The sequence below is a fragment of the Berghia stephanieae genome, chromosome 14 (assembly GCF_034508935.2).
Source record: "Berghia stephanieae isolate SIO BIC M18660-M18661 chromosome 14, UCSD_Bste_1.3, whole genome shotgun sequence".
Taxonomy (NCBI): domain Eukaryota; kingdom Metazoa; phylum Mollusca; class Gastropoda; order Nudibranchia; family Aeolidiidae; genus Berghia; species Berghia stephanieae.
Genome location: NC_088373.1, coordinates 15,617,224 through 15,642,743, shown reverse-complemented (window position 1 = coordinate 15,642,743; position 25,520 = coordinate 15,617,224). Strand labels below are relative to the sequence as shown.

The 25,520-nt window shown below is 36.3% G+C and overlaps 1 protein-coding gene across 1 annotated transcript; it reads left to right on the top strand.

Moving 5' to 3' along the window:
* Positions 1–3,366: 3,366 nt before the first annotated feature.
* LOC144959889 (tubulin alpha chain) lies at positions 3,367–25,495 on the top strand. Its single transcript, XM_078892705.1, has 7 exons — positions 3,367–3,632; positions 5,962–6,187; positions 9,595–9,896; positions 12,406–12,605; positions 13,042–13,369; positions 14,915–15,078; positions 20,248–25,495. The coding sequence occupies exons 1-7, from the start codon at positions 3,630–3,632 to the stop codon at positions 20,381–20,383; spliced, it is 1,359 nt and encodes a 452-aa protein (XP_078748831.1). The 5' UTR covers positions 3,367–3,629; the 3' UTR covers positions 20,384–25,495.
* The last annotated feature ends 25 nt before the right edge of the window (positions 25,496–25,520 follow it).

Sequence of the window (25,520 nt, the reverse complement as noted above, 5' to 3'; positions counted from 1 at the left end):
AGCTTCTTAGCCAAGGTCATACTATCTATATAAATTTTAATGAGACCAAACGTCTAAAAACGGTACTGAATCTGGGGGAATGTGGAGTCTAAATCTGAATTCTAATTAAACCCTCTCCTTACCACCTGCAGCAAAATCGTCACATTTGTTACGACACAGTAATATGCGATTTTCTTATTCAGATTTAATTTTTACATCACAAACTGTGAAGAATGATATTTATTTAATTAATAAGAACATAAAGTTGCTTTGTAGAGAGCTTGTTTGAGTTTTAAAAAATCAATTTTTCTGCTGGGTAAGCCTGCCATTTTGGGGAAAATACTGAAATTGATTGGTAAGGAAAGAGGTAAACCTATATATTTTTACTTACAATAAACTATTTCAGTAAAAAGGAACAAATTGTGCTGTTAATAAAATGTGGTTCCAATCTCAACAGAAGTATAAAATCACGGGTCGAGAGGATTGGGTAGATAGAATGTTTAATTGGTTTTATGGTTTCATTTGTTTTTTAGTCTAAATATATTATGCTGGCCGTCAATAGGGAATGATATTAGCGGACGAGTAGCGTCCCTTGATTGGACGTCACCTTACAGAGAGAACGTCAATTAGGTTTTGAAGTGTCTCAAGCCGCTTTCACCGGAAGCGAGGACAAGAGACGCATGCGCACAACCAACATGACGTTCTCTCTCTAACAACTTTTCCGCCGGTGACGTCACAGACTATTGGTGACATTCAATCAAGGGACGCTACTCTTCCGTTAATCTCATTCCTTATACAGATCATCCATCCTCGATTCTTTTACGTCAGTAATCCAAGGAATATGCTTAGGGGGGGGGGGGGAGGTAGTAGTAGTGGTAGTAGTAGTAGTAGTAGTAGTAGTAGTAGTAGTAGTAGTAGTAGTAGTAGTAGTAGTAGTAGTAGTAGTAGTAGAAGTAGTAATAGTCGTAGTAGTAGTGGTGGTAGTAGTGGTGGTAGTGGTAGCAGTAGGGATGGTAGTAGTGTTTGTGGTAGTAGTTGTAGATGTAGTAGACGTAATAGTAGTGGTGGCTGTAGTGGTGTTAGTAGTAGTAGTGGTGGTGGTAGTAGTAGTAGTAGTAGTAGTAGTTGTACTGGTCGTAGCAGTTGTGGTAGTAGTTGTAGCGGCAACAATATTACTCTTGCTGTAAGAATATTTCATGGTTATATAAATCTTCTGTAAACAAATCTCATTGTACAGTGTAAAAAATCATTGTCGTCATGTCATATCTTATGTTGATCCATAAAACGTGAATTATTTGAGTTGTACCAAGGTCTAAAAATCTATTAAATAACTAAACTATTAATTAAATCTTTAAATGATTTTACATAATTATTACCACCATTATAATTATCATCATTTTTATTATTATCATTATTATTATTAATATTATTATTATTATTAATATTATTATTATTATGTATTATTATTATTATTATTATTATTATTATTATTATTATTATTATTATTATTATTATTATTATTATTATTATTATTATTATTATTATTATTATTATTATTAATATTATTATTATTATTATTATTAGTATTACTGTTATTATCATTATTATTTTCGTTGTTTGCCTTGCTTTATTATTGATTTTACTTATTTGATTTGTTGAAAAAATATATTCTTGTATGAGTTACATTGGCAATTGCCTAAAATAAACGTTTTTGAACTTGAACTTTGAACTTATACATATTGATGAAAAAATAAACCTGAGCATTTTGCTAGCTCAAAGGGGCGGTTTGGGTCTTTTCTAAAAAAAATTTAATTACCTATATTGGGCGGTTTTAATCATTCTGTATCGTCATTATAGGTTAAAAAACAACATTTATGGTGAAAAATTTTAATTATCTGTGTTGATACCCATTTTGCGACCTAATTTGGGGGTCTGACATAAAAAAATATAACAATTTTGTGGCAAACGTTCCACAAAAACTGATGAAGGAATGACCTCCATATTCTTCCCTCTTGTCAACTTTGTACCATAGTGTGTCACCATAGAGAGATTTTACGGCTTTAGCTTATGGAATTTTTATTAAAACATTACAAAGTTGAGAATCAAAATGTTATGAAAAAATTGATGTTAAAAATTCAGAATTAGGATTATAATTCAAAATTCACATATCTTATCAAAAAATTCTCTCTATGGTGATACAATACATTATCTCTGTGATAACTGTGGAAATTTTCAGACAATTTCATTGAATAGATTCAGAGAAACGTTTGACACAGTATCCCATACCCTTAGAAATATGACATTTTGAGAAAATATCAAAATAGCTTCCCGTTTTTCACACTTTTCTTACTATCTGTACCATTTTCGACTGTGTTTTCGTGCCTTTATAGTCTACTTTGAGAATTTGGACTTCAATTATATTATTTCTAGGGTAATAAAATATCAATTTCCACCAAAATCTCAAAATCAATTTTTCGAAGGATTTTCCTAATAATTAGACCCAAACCGCCCCTATCCACTAAACGTGCTCAACGCGCGTTAAATAGAAGCCCTGACATACAGCAGCACGCAGCATGTAGAACGAAACATGAAGCATGTTGGGCGATATTCTATTTATTTCGGACATAGACACCGTTTTTCTATAGCGCAATATCCACTAAGTGTGATAAAAGTGCTTTACAAGGGGACCCTGGCCAACAGCATCATTTAACATGTAGGACGGGACATGACGCCTGTTAGGCGAAAATTATATTTTTTTTTTCAGACAGAGACAACGCTGTTAACGGTCAGGTATTTATTTTGTACCCGAGGACGGTGAGAGAAAGTACGTAAAGAGCCTTTTCCAAGGACTCCACTACGAGGCTCGAACCCAGGACCTTCCGATCCGAAAGCGAGTGTCATACCACAGAAGACCACATATCCGCACTCATTAATCATTAATTACTATGTTGACACAAAACTCAATTTGTCTCTATCTAGTTTATTCTGACATCAACGAACCGACGCGACGAGTCACAAATGTGACCCCTCGCCTCAAAACGGTATTATGTCGAAATTATCAAGATGCTAAAAATTGAACATATAGCCAGAAATACCAGACTTAGGTTGAGTTTGTATGTTTTAATAAGGAGAATGAATATCATATTTCAGGGTACCGATACTATTAATTCATATCATTGACCAGTTTAGCATTCATATCGGCTTTTTTAGCATCTGGTTCATCCAGACATAATGCCGTTTTGAGAAGATGGGTCACAATTGATAAGCAGTATTCTTGTTCAGCAGATGATGTTTACCCTCGTCATCAAACATCAAAGCATTGCATGAGAGAACACCGCCAACGCCGCTACATCATGCACTATCTTGTTGACAAGATAAATCAAGCGTGACTAACAGAGATGAAGAGGTGATTATTGGATTGACAGAGGTGGCCGGATGGGCCGGATGGGCCGGATGGGGGGGTGGGGGGGGGGTTTCCCCCCAATTGCAACATTGTAGATAAATAGGCATTGGCCTCCGTCAGTCTGTTCATTCTGCATTTTCTCGACGTCAACGCTTCAGGTTGCCACGCGAGGGAAGAGATCAGATACTTTTTCAAGCAAGTTTTTAAATAATATTATTCTGCGATCAAGAAATCCAATCCGACAACAATGGTAAGTTTATTTATAATAAATTATATTTGTTTGAAAATTATTGACTTCTCCCACTTCTTCTTTCACCACCACCACCACCACCACCGCCACCGCCACCACCACCACCACCACCACCGCCACCACCACCACCACCGCCACCACCACCACCACCACTACTACTACTACTACTACTACTACTACTACTACTACTACTACTGCTGCTGCTGCTGCTACTACTACTACTACTACTACTACTACTACTACTACTACTACTACTACTGCTGCTGCTACTACTACTACTACTACTACTACTACTACTACTACTACTGCTGCTGCTGCTACTATAACAACTACAACAACAACTAATACTACTACTGCTACTACTACTACTACTACTACTACTACTACTACTACTACTACTACTACTACTACTACTACTACTATTACTACTACTACGGCTACTACTATTACTACTGTTATGGAGTTATGCATCAAGTTACGATAGGGACGAGTTGCTCCCCTTTGTTATTAGCTAATTGGCTTTAGTTACAGCTTAATTAGTTATTATTCGTTAATTCCATTGTTTAAAATATCATTTGTGCTTACAAATATCAGAGTGGCATGCCATAGAGAAGGATACACTCTTTGATCCTTACTTTCCATATTTGAGTTATAATATTTATCCTTCTACGTACAATCTGATGTCCCTTCAAAACCACAACTTTCACGACTACTACTACTACTACTACTTATATTATATCCGGTTGTCGAAATGGTAGGAGTAAATTACTTAAGTGCATAGCATCAATAGATTTAACACTCAGTGACGTCACTTCCCTCGTAATGACGCATGGTAACTTTAAGAACTGGTTACAAACTATCGGATCAATGGCGGACGCCTTTCTGAAATACTTCTTCGGCGAGTATAAAAGTGTATCCAGAGGAGAAAAACATTATTAATCTGATCATGTTTTGACTTTTATACATTCTGATCACATGACCTGTTACAAAGTTCTAGCCAACATGATGAATGAAAAATACCGATTTTCTTTGTGAAGAACCAAGCTGCTCCTTGCTGGGCGGACGTGGCATCGACTATTGAATCCCATGAACTGTACGTCTGAAGGAAATTTCTCTCGTCGACATAATTATATTATAATATCCAAAGTAGAGAACGGTAAGGGCTGCCTGAAGCCGGTGATCGCAAAATACTGACAAAAGAGTGAAAATGGAACGTTGCAACCACCATTGAGTACAAACAATACAAGTTATTTTTCATTATATTTTATTTGTTTTCCACGTTTATTTGTGTATTGTTGTGCTGACGAAGGGTTTGTACCCGAAACGTCCATGTCTGTTTTGTTCCCATACGAAGATGCACATTCCTCCCACCAAATCCAAGCATCAGTAACACACTTTATAGTCACCTGGAACAACTACAAAAGACATCTAACTTCTACGTCATGGCACAAGACCGAAGGGCTAGAGCTCAGGTGGTCGCTGGTTCGGATAAGTAAGTAAGTAAGTCCCATACGAAGCCTTTCCATTTTCACTATTATGTCCACCGCGTCTAATCTATGCTCGTCGGACAGTGAACGAGAAGTCTGTAGGTACGTCTGGATGGGGCCTTATAAGTTCACTCAAAATTTAAGACAATTTACATGATTACATTTTACACAAAGCGGTCGTTCAGAGAAATAAGTCCATAGAATTTGAGTTTATCCCGGTTTCTACATCGTTAAACGGACAGTATCAATAGTTGTAAGGCTGCTAATCCATTACAAAGTACAATCCGCCAGATCTTACAGACTCAGCTACCCAAATACTTATAAAAGAGCAGAGAGTGGGAATGGAAGTCAGAAAAAAAATCTGCACTGCATCTCTGGGATCGGTACCGTCTCAAAACGGTATTGTGTAGGAACGAACCAGATGCTTAAAAACCGAATTAATAAATGTTAAACTTGTCAAAAATATAAATTGTTGCCATTAGCATCCTAAAATATGGTATCCATTCTCCTCAATAAAACATACAAACTCAACACAAGTCTAATAGATCTGGCTATAAATTCAATTTTCAACATCTTAACCATCCCCACTTAATACCATTTGGAGGCGAAGGGTCATCTTTTGTTTGAGTGTGAAGCGGATTATTTGCCATCTGAGCTATTCGACACATACAAAGGACATCATTTTATTTTCCATCGTGAGCGTATTTCCAACCACACTGGTCACCGGTGTCCAAATGGGCAATGACTGTTGGGAGTTATACTGCCTGGAGCATAGAATCCAACCAGATGGACAAATGCCTCTTGGACACATATAAAAGAAATCATGTATTTTTTTTTTCCAGCGTGAGTGTATTTCAATCCACATTGGTCAGGCCGGTGTCCAGATGGGCAATGCCTGTTGGGAGTTATACTGCCTGGAGCATGGAATCCAACCAGATGGACAGATGCCTCAGGACAAAACCCAGGGACATGGTAGTGATGACTCCTTCAGCACTTTCTTCAGCGAGACTGGATCTGGAAAGCACGTTCCACGCGCCATGTTTATTGATTTGGAACCAACCGTTGTAGGTGGGTAATAATACTAGCGCATATTTAAGCATTTATATAGCGCATTATCGACTATCCGTGCTTAAAGCGTTATACTAGGGACCTCTACCCAATTTTAGAAAAAAAATCTCCAAATAATCTGCATGCCTCGAATTATTGGGATCGAACCTGAGGTTACCAGTCAGTCCTGATTACCATCCAGACTTGCTACCTTAGCTACCATTACACCACATGGTTTGGACGATTTAATGCTTATAGATGACGTCACTCTCGTCTTTGTTGCCGTTTTTTGCCATCCGCCTTTATGAGTAATTCTCAGTTAACTGTATTATCCAGAATATAAAAGTTTGTGGTTCAACAGATTTGTGTGTTGGTCCGTTATATTTCCGGATGGCTATGTTGTGAGCTTCTTTGTCAAACGCATACTATCTATATTCTTTACATGGGTACGCGTTTCCCTTGAGAACCTCCCCTTGTCTCCCACTGCTTCATACACACTTTGTCAAGTCATAAATTTCTGATTACATTCCACACGTTACACACTTCTATTACTCATTGCAATTATATAATAAATGGTGTGTTCTAATTATAATACTACACCTTTATCTATTTTCGTGTGTGTTCTACGTGTGTTTCATCTCATGAAGGCATTGTACTGATCATTCTCTTTGCATAAAAATGTTTATATTGACACTGACACATAATATTATGTGTGTCATTGTGCCATTTACGTATAGATAGAATGCGCTTGGTCAAGGAGTTCACAACATTGCCATCCGGAAGTATAACGGACGAACACACAAACTCTGTGTAACCATGAACTTTTATAGTCTGGTTAATACAGTTTAGTGAGAACAACTCACAAACGCGGATGGCAAAAACGATAACAAAGGCCTGAGTGACGTCATCTGCATACTATCTATAGATAGAATGATGTTGAGGTCACTCGGGTCTTTGTTAATGTTTTTTTTTTTTTTTTTTTTTTTTTTTTTTTTTGCCATCCGCGTTCAATGAGTAATTCTCATTTAACTTTATTATCCAGAGTATAAAAGTCGTGGTTACACAGAGTTGTGTGTGTTAGTCCGTTATATTTCTGGACGGTAACGGTGTGAGCTTCTAAGCCTCGCGCATACTATCTATAGATAGTTCGAAGTTGACGTCACTCGGGTCTTTGTTATTGTTTTTTGCCATCCGCGTTTATGAGGAATTCTCACTAAACCGGATTAACCTGACTATAAACGTTTATGTTTACACACAGTTTTGTGTAATGGTCCATTATATATACTTCCGGATGGCAATGTTATGAGCTTCTTAGCTAAGCGCATTATAGATACTATGCAGATGACGTCACTCAGGCCGTTGTTATTGTTTTTGCCATCCGCGTTTGTGAGTTGTTCTCACTAAACTGTATTAACAAGACTATAAAAGTTCATGGTTACACAGAGTTTGTGTGTTGGTCCGTTATACTTCCGGATGGCAATGTTGTGAACTCCTCGGCCAAACGCATTCTATCTATAGGTGGTATAGATATAATGCGCTTGGCCAAGGAGTTCACAACATTGCCATCCGGAAGTATAACGGACCAACACACAAACTCTGTGTAACCATGAACTTTTATGGTTAATACAGTTTAGTGAGAACAACTCACAAACGCGGATGGCAAAAACAATAACAAAGGCCTGAGTGACGTCATCTGCATACTATCTATATCATAGATAGAATGCGATTGGCTAAGAAACTCACAACATTGCCATCCGGAAATATAACGGACCAACACACAAAACAAAGTGTAACCTTGAACGTTTATAGTCAGGTTAATACAGTTTAGTGAGAATTACACATAAACGCGGATGGCAAAAAGCAATAGCACAAACCTGAGTGACGTCATCTTCGAACTATCTATAGACGAACTCTTAATTAAAGATCTGAGCAAGAAAGAAAAATAACAAGAAAAAGAACAAACATCTCTAGAAATCAGTTAACCTCGATCCAGGATGGAACCTCAACCTACTGATTACCGGTCAGACGTGCTACCATTACACCATAGAGGATCTCGATAATTTTAATACCTATATTATTCTTCACAATGGTACGCGATTTACGGTGTGATGTGAACCCTCGCTCGTATCACATAAACACTAACATTGAACACGAGATGACGAAGACGAAGATATTTGAGTTGCATCAAAGAGCGTGTAGGTAACGATTGTTATGTTACCAAGAGCTCTCACTTCCCGCTTTTGGTGAAGCCAAGCATCTTCCGTCTTCTACTCGTATTTTCTTCATTGTATCAGTAAGCCTAGCGCGCATGATACACGCGGAGCACACCCACCTCGCTGTCTCGCCTGGCACGCGACAATAGCATTGCGGTTAAGACAAGTGAGAGCTCTTGGTAACTACGTTACCCTACACACTCTTTGGTTGCATCTTAAAACGAACTGTTAAGAACAACGTGTACATAATTCAGGTCTGACATCCGAACCCACTTATGGGCCTAGTTTAACATTGTTGTAATGGACAAAGAATGCCTTATTTAAATAACCTAAGAATGGCCAAATGTGATTTTAAAAGCAACACAGGTTTCATGCGCACAGCAGAGGATCGTGATTCGATGGATGATGATGAATGGACAATACTTTGCGTGTGCGCCATTTTTGGAGATTTCCATTACAACAACGAGCCAATACGAAATTGGGTTATCAGAACTGAAATTAAGTGCACGTCGTTTAAGATGCATACAATAAATAAATACACACCTTTTTTAAAAACGTACAATAGTTTTTATTGTTATTTCAAAAAATTATTTTTATGTAACTTATGAAGATATAGATGGTATGTAGTTGACATCACTCTGGTCTTTATTATTGTTTTTTACCATCCATGTTTATGAGTTCGGATATCAGACCTGCGTTAATGTAAACGTCGGTTCATCCAGATACAAACTACATGTTCAATAATATTATTTGATGAAGGTAAAACTTAAAACGTCTACAATTGATTGACTTATATTATTACTTATTGAAGCTTAACAATCTTTAACATTTTTTTCTTTCTTCTCTTTTCCTTTCTACTGTCCTTCAGAGCCAGAAGGCCCATGGGGTCCGGTTTTTATAACGTGAAACGTACAATAGCAATTTCTCGCTATCCATTTGGATAGGACGCTAGTCTATCGTTAAGTACTTTCCGCCAAATCTAACATATTCATTTACTCATTCACCGCTGGGAGGACAAAGGAGGGATGTCAGAAAAAAAAATATCGACTGCACCCGGGATCGATCTTGGTCCGTTTGCGTGTGAAACGAGTGCTCTACCAAATGAGCTATCGGGACTGCCGCCCCCCCCCCTTCTTATTTTTACTGTAGCATGCAAATAAAAATTAAATAAACAACAACATTGCTCTTAAACTCTTTAACGTTGTGTATAATCAGATGAAGTCCGTACCGGAACGTACCGGCATCTGTTCCACCCAGAACAGCTCATCACCGGCAAAGAAGACGCCGCTAACAACTATGCCCGTGGACACTACACGATCGGCAAGGAAGCCATTGAAAACGTACTTGACCGTATCAGGAAACTGAGTGACCAGTGCACCGGACTTCAAGGATTCCTGGTCTTCCACTCCTTTGGAGGTGGGACTGGATCTGGTTTCACGTCCCTGCTGCTGGAGCGTCTGTCCGTTGACTACGGGAAGAAGTCTAAGCTAGAGTTTGCCATCTACCCAGCTCCACAGGTTGGTCCGAATACAGGCCTCACTAAGTTGCCGTACTCTTTAACTCTCTCCTTCTACCAGCCATTTTCAGGATTTTCCCCAAAACTTCACAACCAACTAACACAAAAATTGATTCTTTATCACTCAAACACATTAGCAGTTAGTTCTTGTCGATAAATAATTTCGTTAGCAAAACATGCTCTACAACACACTGTTCATTTTCTTTAAATTTTATTATGTACAAGAGAACTTTGAATTTAAAAAAAAAAGGTTGGTTGTATCGTAACAAATGTGACGATTTTCCTATAGATAGTATGCGCTTGGCAAAGAAGCTCATAACATTGCCATCCGGAAGTATAACGGACCAACACACAAAACTGTCTGTATTCATCAACGTTTATAGTCAGGTTAATACAGTTCAGTGAGCATTACTCATAAACGCGGATGGCACAAAACAATAACAAAGACCTGAGTGACGTCATCTTCGAACTATCTATAGTTGGTAAGGAGAGGGTTAAACGAAGAACAACCGAGTATTTAAATTTAGGTCAGAAACCTTGTCTTTCAAATATGTCAGTGATTGACATAGATAATCAGTCGGTAGGTGACAATTTTGGATTTGCATTTCTTTCTTCATCTTCTGAAAGAATATGCTCACCAGAGCATTTTAATCTTTATTTGAAGTAAATCGGGTGATTTTTCAAGAAGTTATGGTCAGATGTATGGGAAAGGTATCCAGGAACTATTCTCAAATTTCATACATTCTTAACTTGACTAGTTGTAAAAAATATTAAGACGTAAAATTAAGCTTTGATATTTCCCGAAGAAGTACAAAAAGGGTTGATTTAACCATGTATGACAAGAACTCATTTTGGATAAAAATTGACCTTTTATCTACACTTGGCAACTTCACTTGTCAAAAAACATGTCCTTTAAAGATCAATCGTATAAAATGACCCTCGTTTTGGCAAAATCCCTCAATCCAGGAACTTCACTGGTCAATAAACTCGCTTTTCAAATATGAATCGGAGAAAATAATCATCATATTGGCCAAATTTCAAATATGTATGTTTCCAAAGTACGGCAATATACAGCCTACCCCGTTGTATTTTATAAACTAATTTGCTAAGATTTTTTAGATTATTAAAGTTAGACTTGATCCCGTAATCTTTGTGCCATTCTCTGTAAATTTTAGTTCTTCATCTCTTTCAACTAACTGTGTTATCAAAGTTTTTTTGTTGTGCGTATATTTTCCTAAATTTGACTGGTAGTTTCAGGACTATTTTATTTAGTATTTAGTTTTTTTAATGTTTATATTTTGTTTTTGTTTATAAACATCAGTCTTGTGTCTGTACTTTAATATCAGATTATTAATAACCAGGTTTCACCACACTTAGTTGTACAGCTAGAATATCATTTCATAAAATTGTTTTTATTTTGTAAAGTTTTAGCATTGTACAAAATTTCAAGATACTCTCATATCGACGTGTACATATATGCAGGTCCGACATTCGAACCGACTTATGGGCCTAGTTTAACATTGTTGTAATGGACAAATTTTGCGTCGTTCTTTAGATATTCATTACAACAATGATGAGCCGATAAAGAATTGTGTTATCAGACCTGCAAATAAGTGCACGTCGGATCATATCAATTGTGGCTCACTTCCATGTTGTATTATCACTTTGAAATTATAATAATAAATAATAGTTGAGCTTTTATATATCGCGATATCCACTAAACGTGCTCAAAGCGCTTTACAAGTGGCCCTTCGCCATCAGCAACACTTAACACGTAGGACGGTACATGCCGCCTGTTAGGCCATATTACTATTTTTTCGGACATAGACAACGCTGTTATCGGCCAGGTACTCATTTTACACCTGAGTACGGTGAGAGAATGTGAGTAAAGAGCCTTCTCCAAGGACTCAACTATGCGCCGAGCGAGGCTCGAACCCAGGACCTTCCGATCCGAAAGTGAGTGTCATACCACTAGACCACATAGCCGCACGTATTCCTATGAACATTCTTAAATTGAGTTCGAATTGCGTATGATTTATCTTGTATTCTATTAACTTTTTGGCTATCATCAAAATTCATCACCGAATAAATTAAAGTTCACGTTCAAGTTCAAGGTCATTATCTGCAAAAGGGGGATTCCCCATCACTGCAGATTTCATACAATTATGTGATGACTTTCTCCGTTATTGTGTTATTGAATTGAAAAACAAATGTAGTTGAAAGATAAATGTTTAATAGTTGACCAAATTTGTTGTTGTTGGTAATAACTTGGGTTTCTTGGTGGGAGAGTGTTCCATTCCTTGATAGTTCTTGGGAAGAAACTGTTTATATATATATATATATATATATATATATATATATATATATATATATATATATATATATATATATATATATATACGAGTATATATATATATATATATATATATATATATATATATATATATATATATATATATATATATTTGTTGGTTCTGTGTGAAAATTACCTAAAATTATTTTTGATTCAGGTGTCCACTGCTGTTGTAGAACCTTACAACTCCATCCTGACAACCCACACCACTCTGGAACATTCCGACTGTGCCTTCATGGTCGACAACGAGGCTATCTACGACATCTGTAGACGTAACCTTGACATTGAACGACCTACTTACACGAATCTGAACCGTTTGATTGGTCAGATCGTCTCCTCCATCACGGCATCCCTACGGTATGAAGTAAATAATAATATTAATAATAATAATAATAATAATAATAATAATAATAATAATAATAATAATAATAATAATAATAACAATAATAATAATAATAATAATAATAATAATAATAATAATAATAATAATAATAATAATAATAATAATAATAATAATGATAATAATAATAATAACAATAATAATAATAATAATAATAGTAATAATAATAATAATAATAATAATAATAATAATAATAATAATAATAATAATAATAATAATAATAATGATAAAGTGTTCCTTTATAGCGCTAAATGCTAAAGTTGGAGTTAAGATAATAATATTTGCTAACCAACTAGTAAGCATTGGCTAACAAAAATGTTATCAGGAGTGTTCAGTTATCAGTCGTCTGATTTTAACATAATTTTTTTCATGTTTCTTCTTTCAATTATACAGGTTTGACGGAGCCCTGAACGTAGATCTGACAGAATTCCAAACCAACCTGGTCCCCTACCCACGTATCCATTTCCCTCTGGCCACCTACGCTCCTGTCATCTCTGCAGAGAAAGCTTTCCACGAGCAACTGTCAGTAGCAGAAATCACCAACTCCTGTTTTGAACCAGCCAATCAGATGGTGAAATGTGATCCACGTCACGGGAAATACATGGCGTGCTGTCTGCTTTTCCGCGGTGATCTTGTCCCTAAGGATGTTAACGATGCCATTGCTAGCATCAAAACAAAGAGGAGCATCCAATTTGTTGACTGGTGTCCAACTGGATTTAAGGTGAGCTTATTTATAAAGAACGATGAGTTCAATTAAGTCCCATTCAATTCTCCTTATGAATTGGCCGGAAAAATGAATGTTGCATCTTTGGTGAAATACTTGAGTAAGTACAAGTGATGTGTCTTTCTATCGTAATACAAATATCCACCAATCCAATAATAATATTAATGAGAATAACGAAGTTTTGTATCGGGATATAAATCATCATCATCATCCTTCTTGGCTTGCGCTCTTGAGCACGTTGCCGGTCAACTGTCTCCACGAATCACGATCCTCTGCGGTGCGCATTAAATCTGTGTTACTTTTAAAGTCACATTTGGCCATTCTTGTGTCATTTAGATAAGTCATTCTTTATCTTCCTCTAGCTCTCTTTCCTTCGATCCTCCCAGACGTTACCAACTTTTCTTTTCCGTCTCTTCTCCACACATGTCCCAGAAACCGTAACTGCCTCTTTCTGATGTTATCGATCAATATTCTTCCCTTTCTCACCTTCTCCAACACTTTCTCGTCCGTACACCTGCTAAAACTTTAAAGACTTTATATTTATATAGTTGTATGCAATAGAAGAAATAATATGTATTCTCCTCCATAACAGACAGAATTTAACAGAAGTTTCATATAAGTCGCTGTAAATTCAAATTCCATCACTTAATTAATCCCGGTGTAATACCGTTTTGAGACGTCGGACACAAATTATGTATTGTTCATAATAAGATATATTATTAACACTCTCCTTACCAGCCATTCTCAGGACTTTCCCCAAAAATTCACACCCAATAACAACAAAAATATATTTTTAGCACTCAAACACAATAGCAATAAGTTCCATACATTCTTTCTTTAGCAAAACATGCTCTACAACACACTCTTCATTTTCCTAAAATTGTATGATGTACAAAAGATATTTGAATAAGAAAAATGTTGGTTGTATCGTAACGAATGTGAGGATTTTCCTATAGGGAATGAGATTAGCTTCCGCGAGGACGAGAGACGCATGCGCACAACCAACATGACGTTCTCTCTCTAATAACTTTTTCGCCGGTGACGTCACAGACTATGGGTGATGTCCAATCAAGGGACGCTACTGTTCCGCTAATCTCATTCCCTATAGTTGGTAAGGAGAGGGTAAAAGGATATTGATCGTGTCATTATCTTTCTGGAAGTTGAATATCAACTCTTTGTGATTTAGAAACAATCTCGACTCCGTATATTACATTTTCTTTGTATAACACTCGCTTTCGGATGGAAAGGTCCTGGGTTTGAGCCTCACTCGGCTCATAGTTGAGTCCTTGGATAAGGCTCTTTACTCACATTCTATCACCGTACTCAGGTGTAAAATTAGTCCCTGCGGTCAACAGCGTTGTCTCTGTCCCCAAAAAAGATGTACTATTGCCGAACAGGCGTCATGTCACGTCCTACATGTTAAGTGTTGCTGTAGGCCAGGGACCCTTTGTAAAACGCTTTGAACACGTTTAGTGGATATTGCGCTATATAAAAACTCAATTTTTACTTCTTTTTTTTCTTGGTTCTTATGTCTATGTCCAGGTTGGCATCAACTACCAGCCACCAACTGTCGTCCCTGGAGGAGATCTGGCTAAGGTACAGCGTGCTGTGTGCATGTTGAGTAACACAACGGCTATTGCTGAGGCCTGGGCTAGACTTGACCACAAGTTTGATCTTATGTATGCCAAGAGAGCCTTTGTCCACTGGTGAGTCTTTTTTATATTTTTCAGTGCATGCCATAGTCAGTCGGAAGGTGAAAATTTTGGATTTGGATTTTCTGAAAGAATATACTTTCCAGAGCATTTTAATCTTTATTTGAAGTAAATCGGGTGATTCTTCGTGAAGTTATGGTCAGACGTATGGGAAATGCATCCAGCAACTTTTCTCAAATTTCACACTTTTTCAACTTGACTAGCTGTAAAAAATTATTTAGAAGTGAAATTAAATTTTGATTTTTCCCGAAGATATGCAACGTGGGTTGATTTAATGATTTACGAGAAGAACTCATTTTGGATAAAATTTGACTTCTAACCAAGCTTGGCAATATCTCACCTCATACCAGAACAGCGGTAGAAGCTATTTGGTCACATCTTACAACGAGGTGATGACATCCCAGCCCAAACTGCAATGACAGAATATTTCCTTCACGGCAACAAATATGCAGGGAGACCACCAACATCAATAATAACTATCCTGAACAGACAATCTTGAGAGATATATCAGAAATTTCTAGAAATCAGATGATGCCGAAATAATCCCTGACGAACTAAGAAAAACTGCAGTGCCCTCCTTATTGAAGTCATAACAAAAAATAATGTTTTAAAAATTGAGCATTTCTGTTATGTACCTACTAATAAAGTGATTCGTTTTTATTACACTTCACTTTGTAATAATTTTTTAACGTATCCTGGATTTGGGCCAATATGGGACTTTTAAGGTTATGTCAGAATGGCTCATTGATGGATTTTTCGTGGAATCTTCTGTTCCCTATTTGAACCAGCCCCATTTGTTTCTTTTAACTTCAGATTTACAACTTTTCTCCTATCACCTTCCTTTTTACTGGTGCTGAAGTATCCTAAAAACTGAAAAGATTATCTGAATGAAATGAGATTGTGATTATCAGATGGTGGTTGGACAACCTATCAATGGTGTCTAGGGAATTTAAATAATAACAAGGTCTTAACAGCCTCAAAACTCTAGCCCAAAACCGTGACTAATGGAAACAGATAGCAACATGTATATAGAAAGAGCAGATATACTCCTCGAATATAAAATCTCTGACCAACAGCAACATGTAACATCTAGAACGAGACATGAAGCCTGCAAGGCGATGTTACCTGAGTACGGTGAGAGAATGTGAGTAAAGACCCTTTTACAAGAACTCAACTATGCGCCAAGCAATGTTCGAACCCAGGACCTTCCCATTCAAAAGCGAGTGTCATACCACTAGACCACATTGTTCCGATAGTTTATCGCCAGTTACTAAGTTACCATGCGTCATTACGACTGTTGAAGCGTATTGATATCATTCGTCTTGTCTTTCGGGTTTCACTCATCGTGTTTTGTTGATACAGGGAAAACCCGAAACACCCAAAATAGCTGTTTTCGTTTATTAAAATGAATCCTCCATTTCAATTCCATTTGTTAGTTATTTTTCGAACTTGAAGCAGCAAGAAGTTCATTGTGTCATTTAGCAATATGAATATTTTCTATATTCTTTTCTTTAACTACACACGGCTTACATTTCACAATTGTGATCAGTCTAACATGAAATAGACTCTCAGGCTTCTTGACCACTCGCATTATATATGTGTGCACGTGTGATTGTGTGTGTGTGTGTGTGTGTGTGTTTGTGTGTGACTCATCGTCTCAAATTGGTATTATATTGGAGTGGTCAAGAAGCCTGAGAGTCTATTTCATGTTAGAATGATCACAATTGTGAAATGTAAGCCGTGTGTACTTAAAGAAAAGAATATAGAAAATATTTATATTGCTAAATTACACAATGAACATCCTGCTGCTTCATGTTCTAAAAATAACTAACAAATGGAATTGAAATGGAGCCTTCAATTTAATAAACGAAAACAGATATTTTGGGTGTTTCGGGTTTTCCCTGTATCAACAAAACACGATGAGTGAAACCCGAAAGACAAGACGAATGATATCAATACGCTTCAACAGTCGTAATGACGCATGGTAACTTAGTAACTGGCTTTAAACTATCGGAACAATGGCGGACGCCCTTATGAAATATTTCTCCGACGACCATAAAAGCGTATCGAGAGGAAAAAAACATTATAAATCTTATCATGTTTTGACTTTTACTTTTACACATTCTGATCACAAGACATATGAAAAGTTCTAGCCAGCATGAAGAATAAAAAGTACCGATTTTCTTTAGTTTAGAACCACGATGACCGCTGTTGATGGGCGACGTGACATCAGACTATTGAATCCAATTGTATTCGTTCTCAGTTTAAGGGGAAATAATCGAGGAAAAGTTTAAATTGTTGGAAAGACCGTGTTCAGGGTTACTTCCCTTCGATTTCAACTTGATGAGAATTTATTTTAAAAGTGAGTCCTCACAGGAAGTGGAATTTGTTCTCTATTACGCGAGGTACTGTTCAATTTGCAGTCATGGTATAGCTGGGCATGTTACATCTGTTGGAAAGTGCTTTGCGGTAAACTATCGTACGAAAGGTAGAAATCAACTTCCATTGTCAGTTTCACGCTTTTGATAGTTCGAATTTGACGTCACTCAGGTCTTTGTTGTTGATTTTTGCCCTCCGCGTTTATGAGTTATTCTCACTAAACTGTATTAACCCGACCGGAAAGACATGAGTGACGTCAACTTCGATCTACCTGGAAGACAACAATAAAAAAGGCAAAGACCACGTATTTTCTTTCAAAATTCGAAACTTTTAAATCTTGTAAACAATTATTTAACATCTGCAATGATCTACTTGGACGTGAAAGATGCACTTCATTACCATCTACAACCAATCAAAGAGACTAGCCAAACACATTTGTCAACTTTTTAAAAGACAAAATCCATAACATTCGTTCAGAACTAGATCGGCATGAACCATTTATAGATACAAATACATTCTGTGGTACCCCTTTAGACAAGTTCCAACCAGTTTCTCCTAGTTTCATAAACGAGTTGATAAAAAAAGCCCCCATTAAATCCTGCGACCTTGATCCCCTACCAGCACAGCTTTTGACCAGCTCCATCGATACATTATTACCATCCATTACATCAATCATAAATACATCCATACTGACTGGCGAAGTTCCATCGTGCTTTAAAAGTGCCCTCGTCAAACCACTTCTGAAGAAACCATCACTGGACCACAATATATTAAACAATTATCGTCCTGTATCAAATTTACCTTTTTTGTCAAAACTTTTAGAGAAGGTAGTTCTTACACAATTAACATCTCATCTTAAGAACAATAGTTTGGAACAACCCTTTCAGTCAGCCGACAAACATCAACACAGTACTGAAACGGCGCTTCTTAAAATCTTTAATGACTTGTTATGTAATGCTGATGCTAACAATATCAATGTATTATGCCTTTTAATTCTTTCAGCTGCCTTTGACACCATTGACCATGCCATTTTGTTAAGAAGACTAGAAAATACGTTCGGCATAAAAGGAATTGCCTTTAAATGGTTTACATCATATTTACAGGATCGATGGCAGACTGTCGTGGTGAATGGTGTTCAGTCAGAACAAGTTTTACTAAATTTTGGAGTGCCACAAGGCTCTGTTCTTGGCCCTGTCCTTTTCACTGTATATATGCAGCCCCTTTCTAGTGTGATTTCCAGATTCAATCTGAGTTATCATTTTTATGCAGATGATACGAAAATATATGATTCAGCACCCCTTAGTAATTTACAGTTCTTAATACAACGAATTACGAGCTGTTTTAATGAGATTAAATCTTGGATGTACCACAATAAGTTAAAATTAAATGATAGTAAAACTGAGATTTTAATGTGTGGAAGGCCGAGTATCCTTAAACAGGCAAATAAATCACCTATTACTCTCGGAAATAGCACAATAGAGTTTTCAAATAACGCAAAAAACTTTGGCGTCATTATTGATAAAGATCTTTCCATGACAAGCCACGTGAATAACACCATACAATCTATGTACATAGAAATGAAAAAAATAAACAAAATTTGTAATTTAATACCGAAGCATATAACAGAACCTTTAATTAATTCCCTGGTTTTATCTAAATTGGACTATTGTAACTCCCTTTGGGCGAATTTAGCTAAAGACAAAATTAGCAAACTTCAGGTTGCTCAAAATAACACAGCCAGGCTCATTGTACGCAATAACAAAAAATACCCGTCAGCAACTATTCTTCTCCGTGAGTTACTTTGGCTTCCTGTTGAAAAAAGAGTTGCCTATAAGATTTGTACTGTTGTCTACAAATCCCTGAGCACGAACAGTCCCTCCTATATTAAAGACCTTCTAAACATATATGTCCCCAATAGAAGCTTGAGGTCAAGCAATGACCAATCAATCCTTGTCAAACCTAAGCCATTGTGTAAAATAGTGAACTCTCTTTTCAATTTTCGGCCCCCCATTTTTGGAACTCTCTCCCGTCACACGTGAGATGCTCGGATTTGTTGACAACGTTCATATCTCGCTTAAAGTTTTATCTTTTTACGTCATAATGTTGCAATATTATTTTCATATTTTGTTGTTGTTAAATTGAATTCGTATCACGTTTCCTTCACACTTGTCTCACTGTAATATGTTTTGTTTTATATCACTGTAAAGCGCTTAGAGCCTGTGACAACGGGGTAAAGCTCTATATAAATGCCATTTATTATTATTATTATTATCTATAAGTTAACTATTGCTACGATCAAACCGTAGCCATCGTTAACATACTATAGATAGTATGCGCTTGGCTAAGAAGCTCATAACATTGCCATCCGGAAGTATAACGGACCAACACACAAAACAGTGTGTATCCATGAACGTTTATAGTCATGTTAATACAGTTCAGTGAGCATTACCCATAAACGCGGATGGCAAAAAACAATAACAAAGACATGAGTGACGTCATCTTCGAACTATCTATAGCCTGACACTAGAACCCTCTAGGACTGGCAGTTTGACGTCATTTTTTAGGTTTGAGTAGCGTCAAGTGAGTTGTCGTTAGTAGAGCTCAAGGAAACTAATTATTCCATTGTTTGAACTATTGAATACAACTCACCATTTGTTTTCTTTTGTGGCCAAATACTGGTCTTTTGACGTCATTTTTTTTGTTAGTGTCAGGCTATAACATAACGATGGCTACGATCAAACCCACAACCATAACCTATCCCCCCCCCCCTTTGTTTTCACGCAGGTATGTCGGAGAGGGTATGGAGGAAGGAGAATTCGCCGAGGCCCGAGAAGACTTGGCAGCTCTGGAGAAAGATTACGAGGAGGTTGGCGTGGACACCTGTGATGAGTTGTGCGAGGGAGATGGAGAAGAATATTAACTCTCTCCTTACCACTCATAGGAAAATCGTTGCATTCGTTACGATGTAACTGACAATTTTCTCACTCTGATTTTTTTTTTTTTTTTGACATCACAAAAATTAAAGAACTGCTTTGATTACCGCTATAAATACTAAACACTCAATTGTTACTTCTTTGTTTGAGTCATCATCATCATCATTGCCTTTTTCACTCTGGGTCAGGGTATAGGCCACAGACAGACAGTTTCTATCCTTCTCTATCCCGGACTAACTTTTTAAAAATCTCATTCCATGTCTTACCACTTCTCTGTATATCAGCTTCTTTAATTCTTCTCCATGGTCCTCGTGGCCTTCCCCTTGATCTTCTTTCCTGATGGTTCCAGTCCAATACTTTCTTTTTTTATAGTGAAGTCATTCTTTCTAAGCGCGTGTCCAATCCACCTCCATCGTCTTCCTATTTCCTCTCCCACTGGTTTCTGCTGTGGTTTGAGTAAGAAAAGTCTATTTTTGTGCAGGGCGGGTATGAATTTTAGGAGGACATTCTAAAAATAGCTAGTAAGGAGAGAGTTAAATCATCCGCTGCTACCCGTGTGCACATATCATTTACAGGTCTGATAGCCCAACGCAATTTTACGGGTTTGTTTTTCCATTTTTGTCCAATGATGGAGAATAAACTTGTCACCAAAAAAAAACAAACCCATCACTTTTTGAACTCTTAATAACTTTTTTAAAAAACATATTTAAAAAATGAAACACTTTGTATATGAAAAAAAATTGCCTTTTATTTTGCGATGATGGAGAATAAACTTGTCACACAAAAAACATGACTTTTTGAATTCTTAATAACTATAGACTATTTTTAAAAATGAAACACTTTGTATATGAAAAATGACTTTTATTATTTTTTTTTCCGAGTTTGGAGAAACACTGTTAAGGAGATGATTGAAATGTAAGTCAATTGAATTAGAAGATAATACATCTTGTTACAGAGGCCAGAGTTGGACATATGTTACAGTGAATGACATAATCAGTCGGATGGTGAAAAGGTTTGAACTGAGATAATGCCAAGTTTAGTTAGAAGGTCAATTTTTATCCAAATTGAGTTGTTGTCATCAAGGATTAAATCAACCCTTTTTGTACATCTTCGGGAAATATCAAAGCTTAATTTCACTTTGAAATATATTTTACAGTTAGTCAAGTTGAAAAAGTATGAAATTTGTGAAACGTTGCTGGATACCTTTCCCATACATCTGACAATAACTTCATGAAAAGTCACCCGATATATTTCAAATAAAGATTTAAATACTCCGGGGAGCAGATTCTTCAGAAGATAATAAAAATAAAAAGAAATGCAAATCTAAAATTTTCACCTTCCGACTGATTATGTCATACATTGATTGACACATATCTATTTGTTAGTGAACTTAGTAATGTCTAAATATTGAGTAGTAAATACAAGATATGCTTTTCAATTGAAAATTACTAATTGTCATCAATTGATATAAATATCCAATTTTCATGATACATTCCTATAATTAATATAAATGAACTGTTCCGCTGTAAAAAAAAAAATTCAAGTCTTGATTGTTTTTTAAATTTTTATAAGAGTCAAGAGTGCTAAATGGGATGGTTTATTTTATTTTTATTTTTTTTTTTTGTTCTTTTCTTTTTTTTCCCAAAGAAACCATAGATACTCATTTTCCACCACAAAAATATAATTGGACCATAACAATTATGGTTTATCGGACTTGTAAATAAGTACTAAATACATATTGATGGACAGCTACTGTGTAATCCTATTGGTTTCAAAACAGTTTTCTTGAATTCTAATCGATGTGTGAACGCTGCACCACTTGGAGAAATTGAAATGTTTTAGATAGACCATTTTTTGGAAAACGTTATGGTTTTAAGAACAACAATGTATTATATCAATCAGGATACTTTATTTGTTTCTGTTATAAGGAATATCTTATTTGTATTATACAAGAGTTTTGTTCTAATTCGAAATCCGGCTGCTTAATCTAAATGACTGTAGATACAAATATTTTTTTCTTGTCACTCCAATTGAAGGCTGGTTTTCCAAAACTCGTAAAGTCGATTTCTCTACGTTTTGAGATTTTCTATCTGCTAAGATAAACTTTATTTTTTTTCGTAAACTTTATTGTAAGTATCAATTGACATATGATTTTTTTTAGATTTATGTGAATTTGAAGTTTAAATATGATAAAATAATAGACCTAATGACAAATTTTAGGGGAAATAATCCTCAAAATCTTGAAATGGGAAAAACAGTTTTCAGGAGTTTTGGAAAACCACTCTTCAATTACATTTGAAATAGAGAGTTGGATGGTCTTTCCCGATTACCTTTGCTCTAGTTTCAAAGTATGACTTACTTGACTTATGCCTCTCGGCTCCAAGCCGAGCATAGGGCCTTAACAGCAATCTTCCATCTTCTTCTGTCCTTGGCAAAGACCTTTGCCTCACTCCAAGTAAGACACTCAAATCTTGGTGAAGGCTTCTCCTCCACGTCTGTTTTGGACGACCCCTTTTCCTCTTGCCCTGTGGGTTCCATTCGAGAGCCTGCTTGGTTGTATTGCAGGACTCTTTCCGCAGGGTGTGGCCAACCCATCGCCAAAGTATGATATATTAAAAAGAAAGCGTTGTTTCACAATTCTATAAGAACCTAAAAAGCCAACGTCTTTTGATTTGTCTTACAAGGCCTTAGGTAGCAAGATAAAGATCTGAACAAGAGTGCTGGCTATGTGATCTAGTGGTATGACAATCGCTTTCGGATCGGAAGGTCCTGGGTTCGAGCCTCGCGCATAGTTGAGTCCTTGGAAAAGGCTCTTTATTCACATTCTCTCACCGTACTCAGGTGTAAAATGAGTACCTGGCCGTTTACAGCATTGTCTTTGTCCGAAAATTTGTAATATTGCCTAACAGGCGTTATGTCTCGTCCTACATGTTAAATGTTGCTGTTGACCAGGGAACCCTTGTAAAGCGCTTTGAGCACGTTTAGTGGATATTTCTCTTTATAAAAGCTCAATTTTTAAAATACTATGTTTTGTTTTGTTTGAAAGGTGTCAGACAAAGCAACGAAGAAAAATAGAAGAAAAAGAAAAACAGGCGTCATGTCTCGTCATCAATGTAAAATGGGTTGCTGTTGGAAAGGGACCCGTTGTAAAGCTTTTAGCTCGTTTGGTCGATATTTCTCTTTATAAAGGCTCGGTGTCTTTCTAAGGTGCCCAGAAGACTGATAGAAAGTGGTGAACAATCATTTTCTAACAAGACGGACGTGATTTTACAGGTGTTGAAAGTTTGCCTCCTCCTATAGTTTTACAATATTCAGCGATTCGTAAAATATAATAAAATACAACAGATTCTTTTCCCCAGTGTCTTTGAGTCAGTTTATGTACCTTCGGCGACGTGCACGTATTTGCAGGTCCCATAACCCCATTCCTTATGTGCTTATTGTTGTAATGGAAATCTAAAAATATGATGCAAAATATTGTCCATTGCAACACTTGTTATAACGTTATATGATAACTATAACATTGAACATATATTTAACTCCTATTTATCCTCTCTCTCTCTCTCTCTCTCTCTCTCTCTCTCTCTCTCTCTCACTCACACCCAAATATATATATATATATTTATATATATATATATATACACATATATAATATATATATATATGTATATATATCTTTATATATCCTCTATCCTATTATTGCTCGACCTCCCTAGAGATTTTTGTAAAAAATATTAAACAGAAGTTAATACAACAGCTTCAAAAAAAGAACAAAATACCAAGCACGGAACGTTTCGGACTCAAAACCCTTCATCAGCTAAGAACAAAAAACATTAAACAGATTGAACATCAGTATTTTTTTTTAGTAATGCAATTTATGTTTTCATTGGGTTTTTTGTTGTTGTTGTTGGCTGAAGAAGGGTTATGATCCCCCGAAACGTTCCGTGTTTGGTATTTAGTTTTGTTTTGAAACTGTCCTATCAATTTTTGTTTATTACTTTTTACAGTCCACAGCTTCTAGCAGCTTAGTATCGCTTGAGATTATTGGTAATTTAAAAGAATCAATAGTATATTCTCAATTTATTGATAATAACATTGATTTCATTCAACTGCTAATAATAATACCATGTGATCATTTCCTTTAAAAAAGTAGTTTCCCGTACTCTGGAAGGCACTGAAACAAACCTTTGGCCAGAAAACTCGTCCTTCTCTTCAAACATCGAACGACTTAATTGTCCCTCATCTTGGCAAAAACTCTCAATTCTGGGCGGGGCCTCGTGATCTATATATGAAGGACGAGTATTCTGGCCAAAGTTTTGCATATGTGTCTTCTGGTGTTTTATGGCCAAACTTATAATTACATACGTGTTTTTACAGAGCACGGCAGTTACGAGGTTAATCGTGCGTATATTATTCTTTAAATTAAGATATAAATATACTAATGAGAGAAAAGCTTCCACAGCTAAATGCGTCAATATGGTGCGGCTATGTGGTCAAGTGGTATGACACTCGCTTTCGGATCGGAAGGTCCTGGGTTCGAGCCTCGCTCGGCGCATAGTTATGTCCTTGGAAAAGGCTCTTTACTCACATTCTCTCACCGTACTCGGGTGTAAAATGAATACCTGGGCGTTAACAGCATTGTCTCTGTCGCAAAAAAAAAACAACTGTAATATCGCCAGCGTCATGTCTCGTTCTACGTGTTACATGTTGCTGTTGGTCAGGGACCCCTTGTAAAGCGCTTTGAGTACATTAAGTGGATATTGCTCTATATAAAAGCTCAAGTTTTTTTTGTTTTATTTTTTAAAATAAAAATTAGCAACACGACTTGCTTTCTGTAATTTGGTTCCATGCAAGAAACTTTAGACCAAGCTAAGAAAGCAGAGTCTGTTTAGAGAGAAATGTGGTTCAGTTTTACTCAAAAATATAATATTAATATGTCTTTTCAAAATGACTTGTTTGATATTTAAAATAGTCATACTGGATAAACATTACGGAGAGCTTGTTTACTAGTGTCTGTGTTCTTTTCTTTTTTTAATATTTACCTATATTTATGTATAATAATTTAAATGTTGGAAAAGGATCATAAAGATCTAATATATTTCTATTTATTATTATTTCTTACTTGCT

What these genes read in the sequence shown, in the direction of transcription:
- LOC144959889 (XM_078892705.1), top strand. An exon ending in TTTGGAACCAACCGTTGTAG is followed by an intron (nt 6,188 to 9,594) that starts GTGGGTAATAAT and finishes GTGTATAATCAG; the next exon opens with ATGAAGTCCGTACCGGAACG. An exon ending in AAGAGAGCCTTTGTCCACTG is followed by an intron (nt 15,079 to 20,247) that starts GTGAGTCTTTTT and finishes GTTTTCACGCAG; the next exon opens with GTATGTCGGAGAGGGTATGG.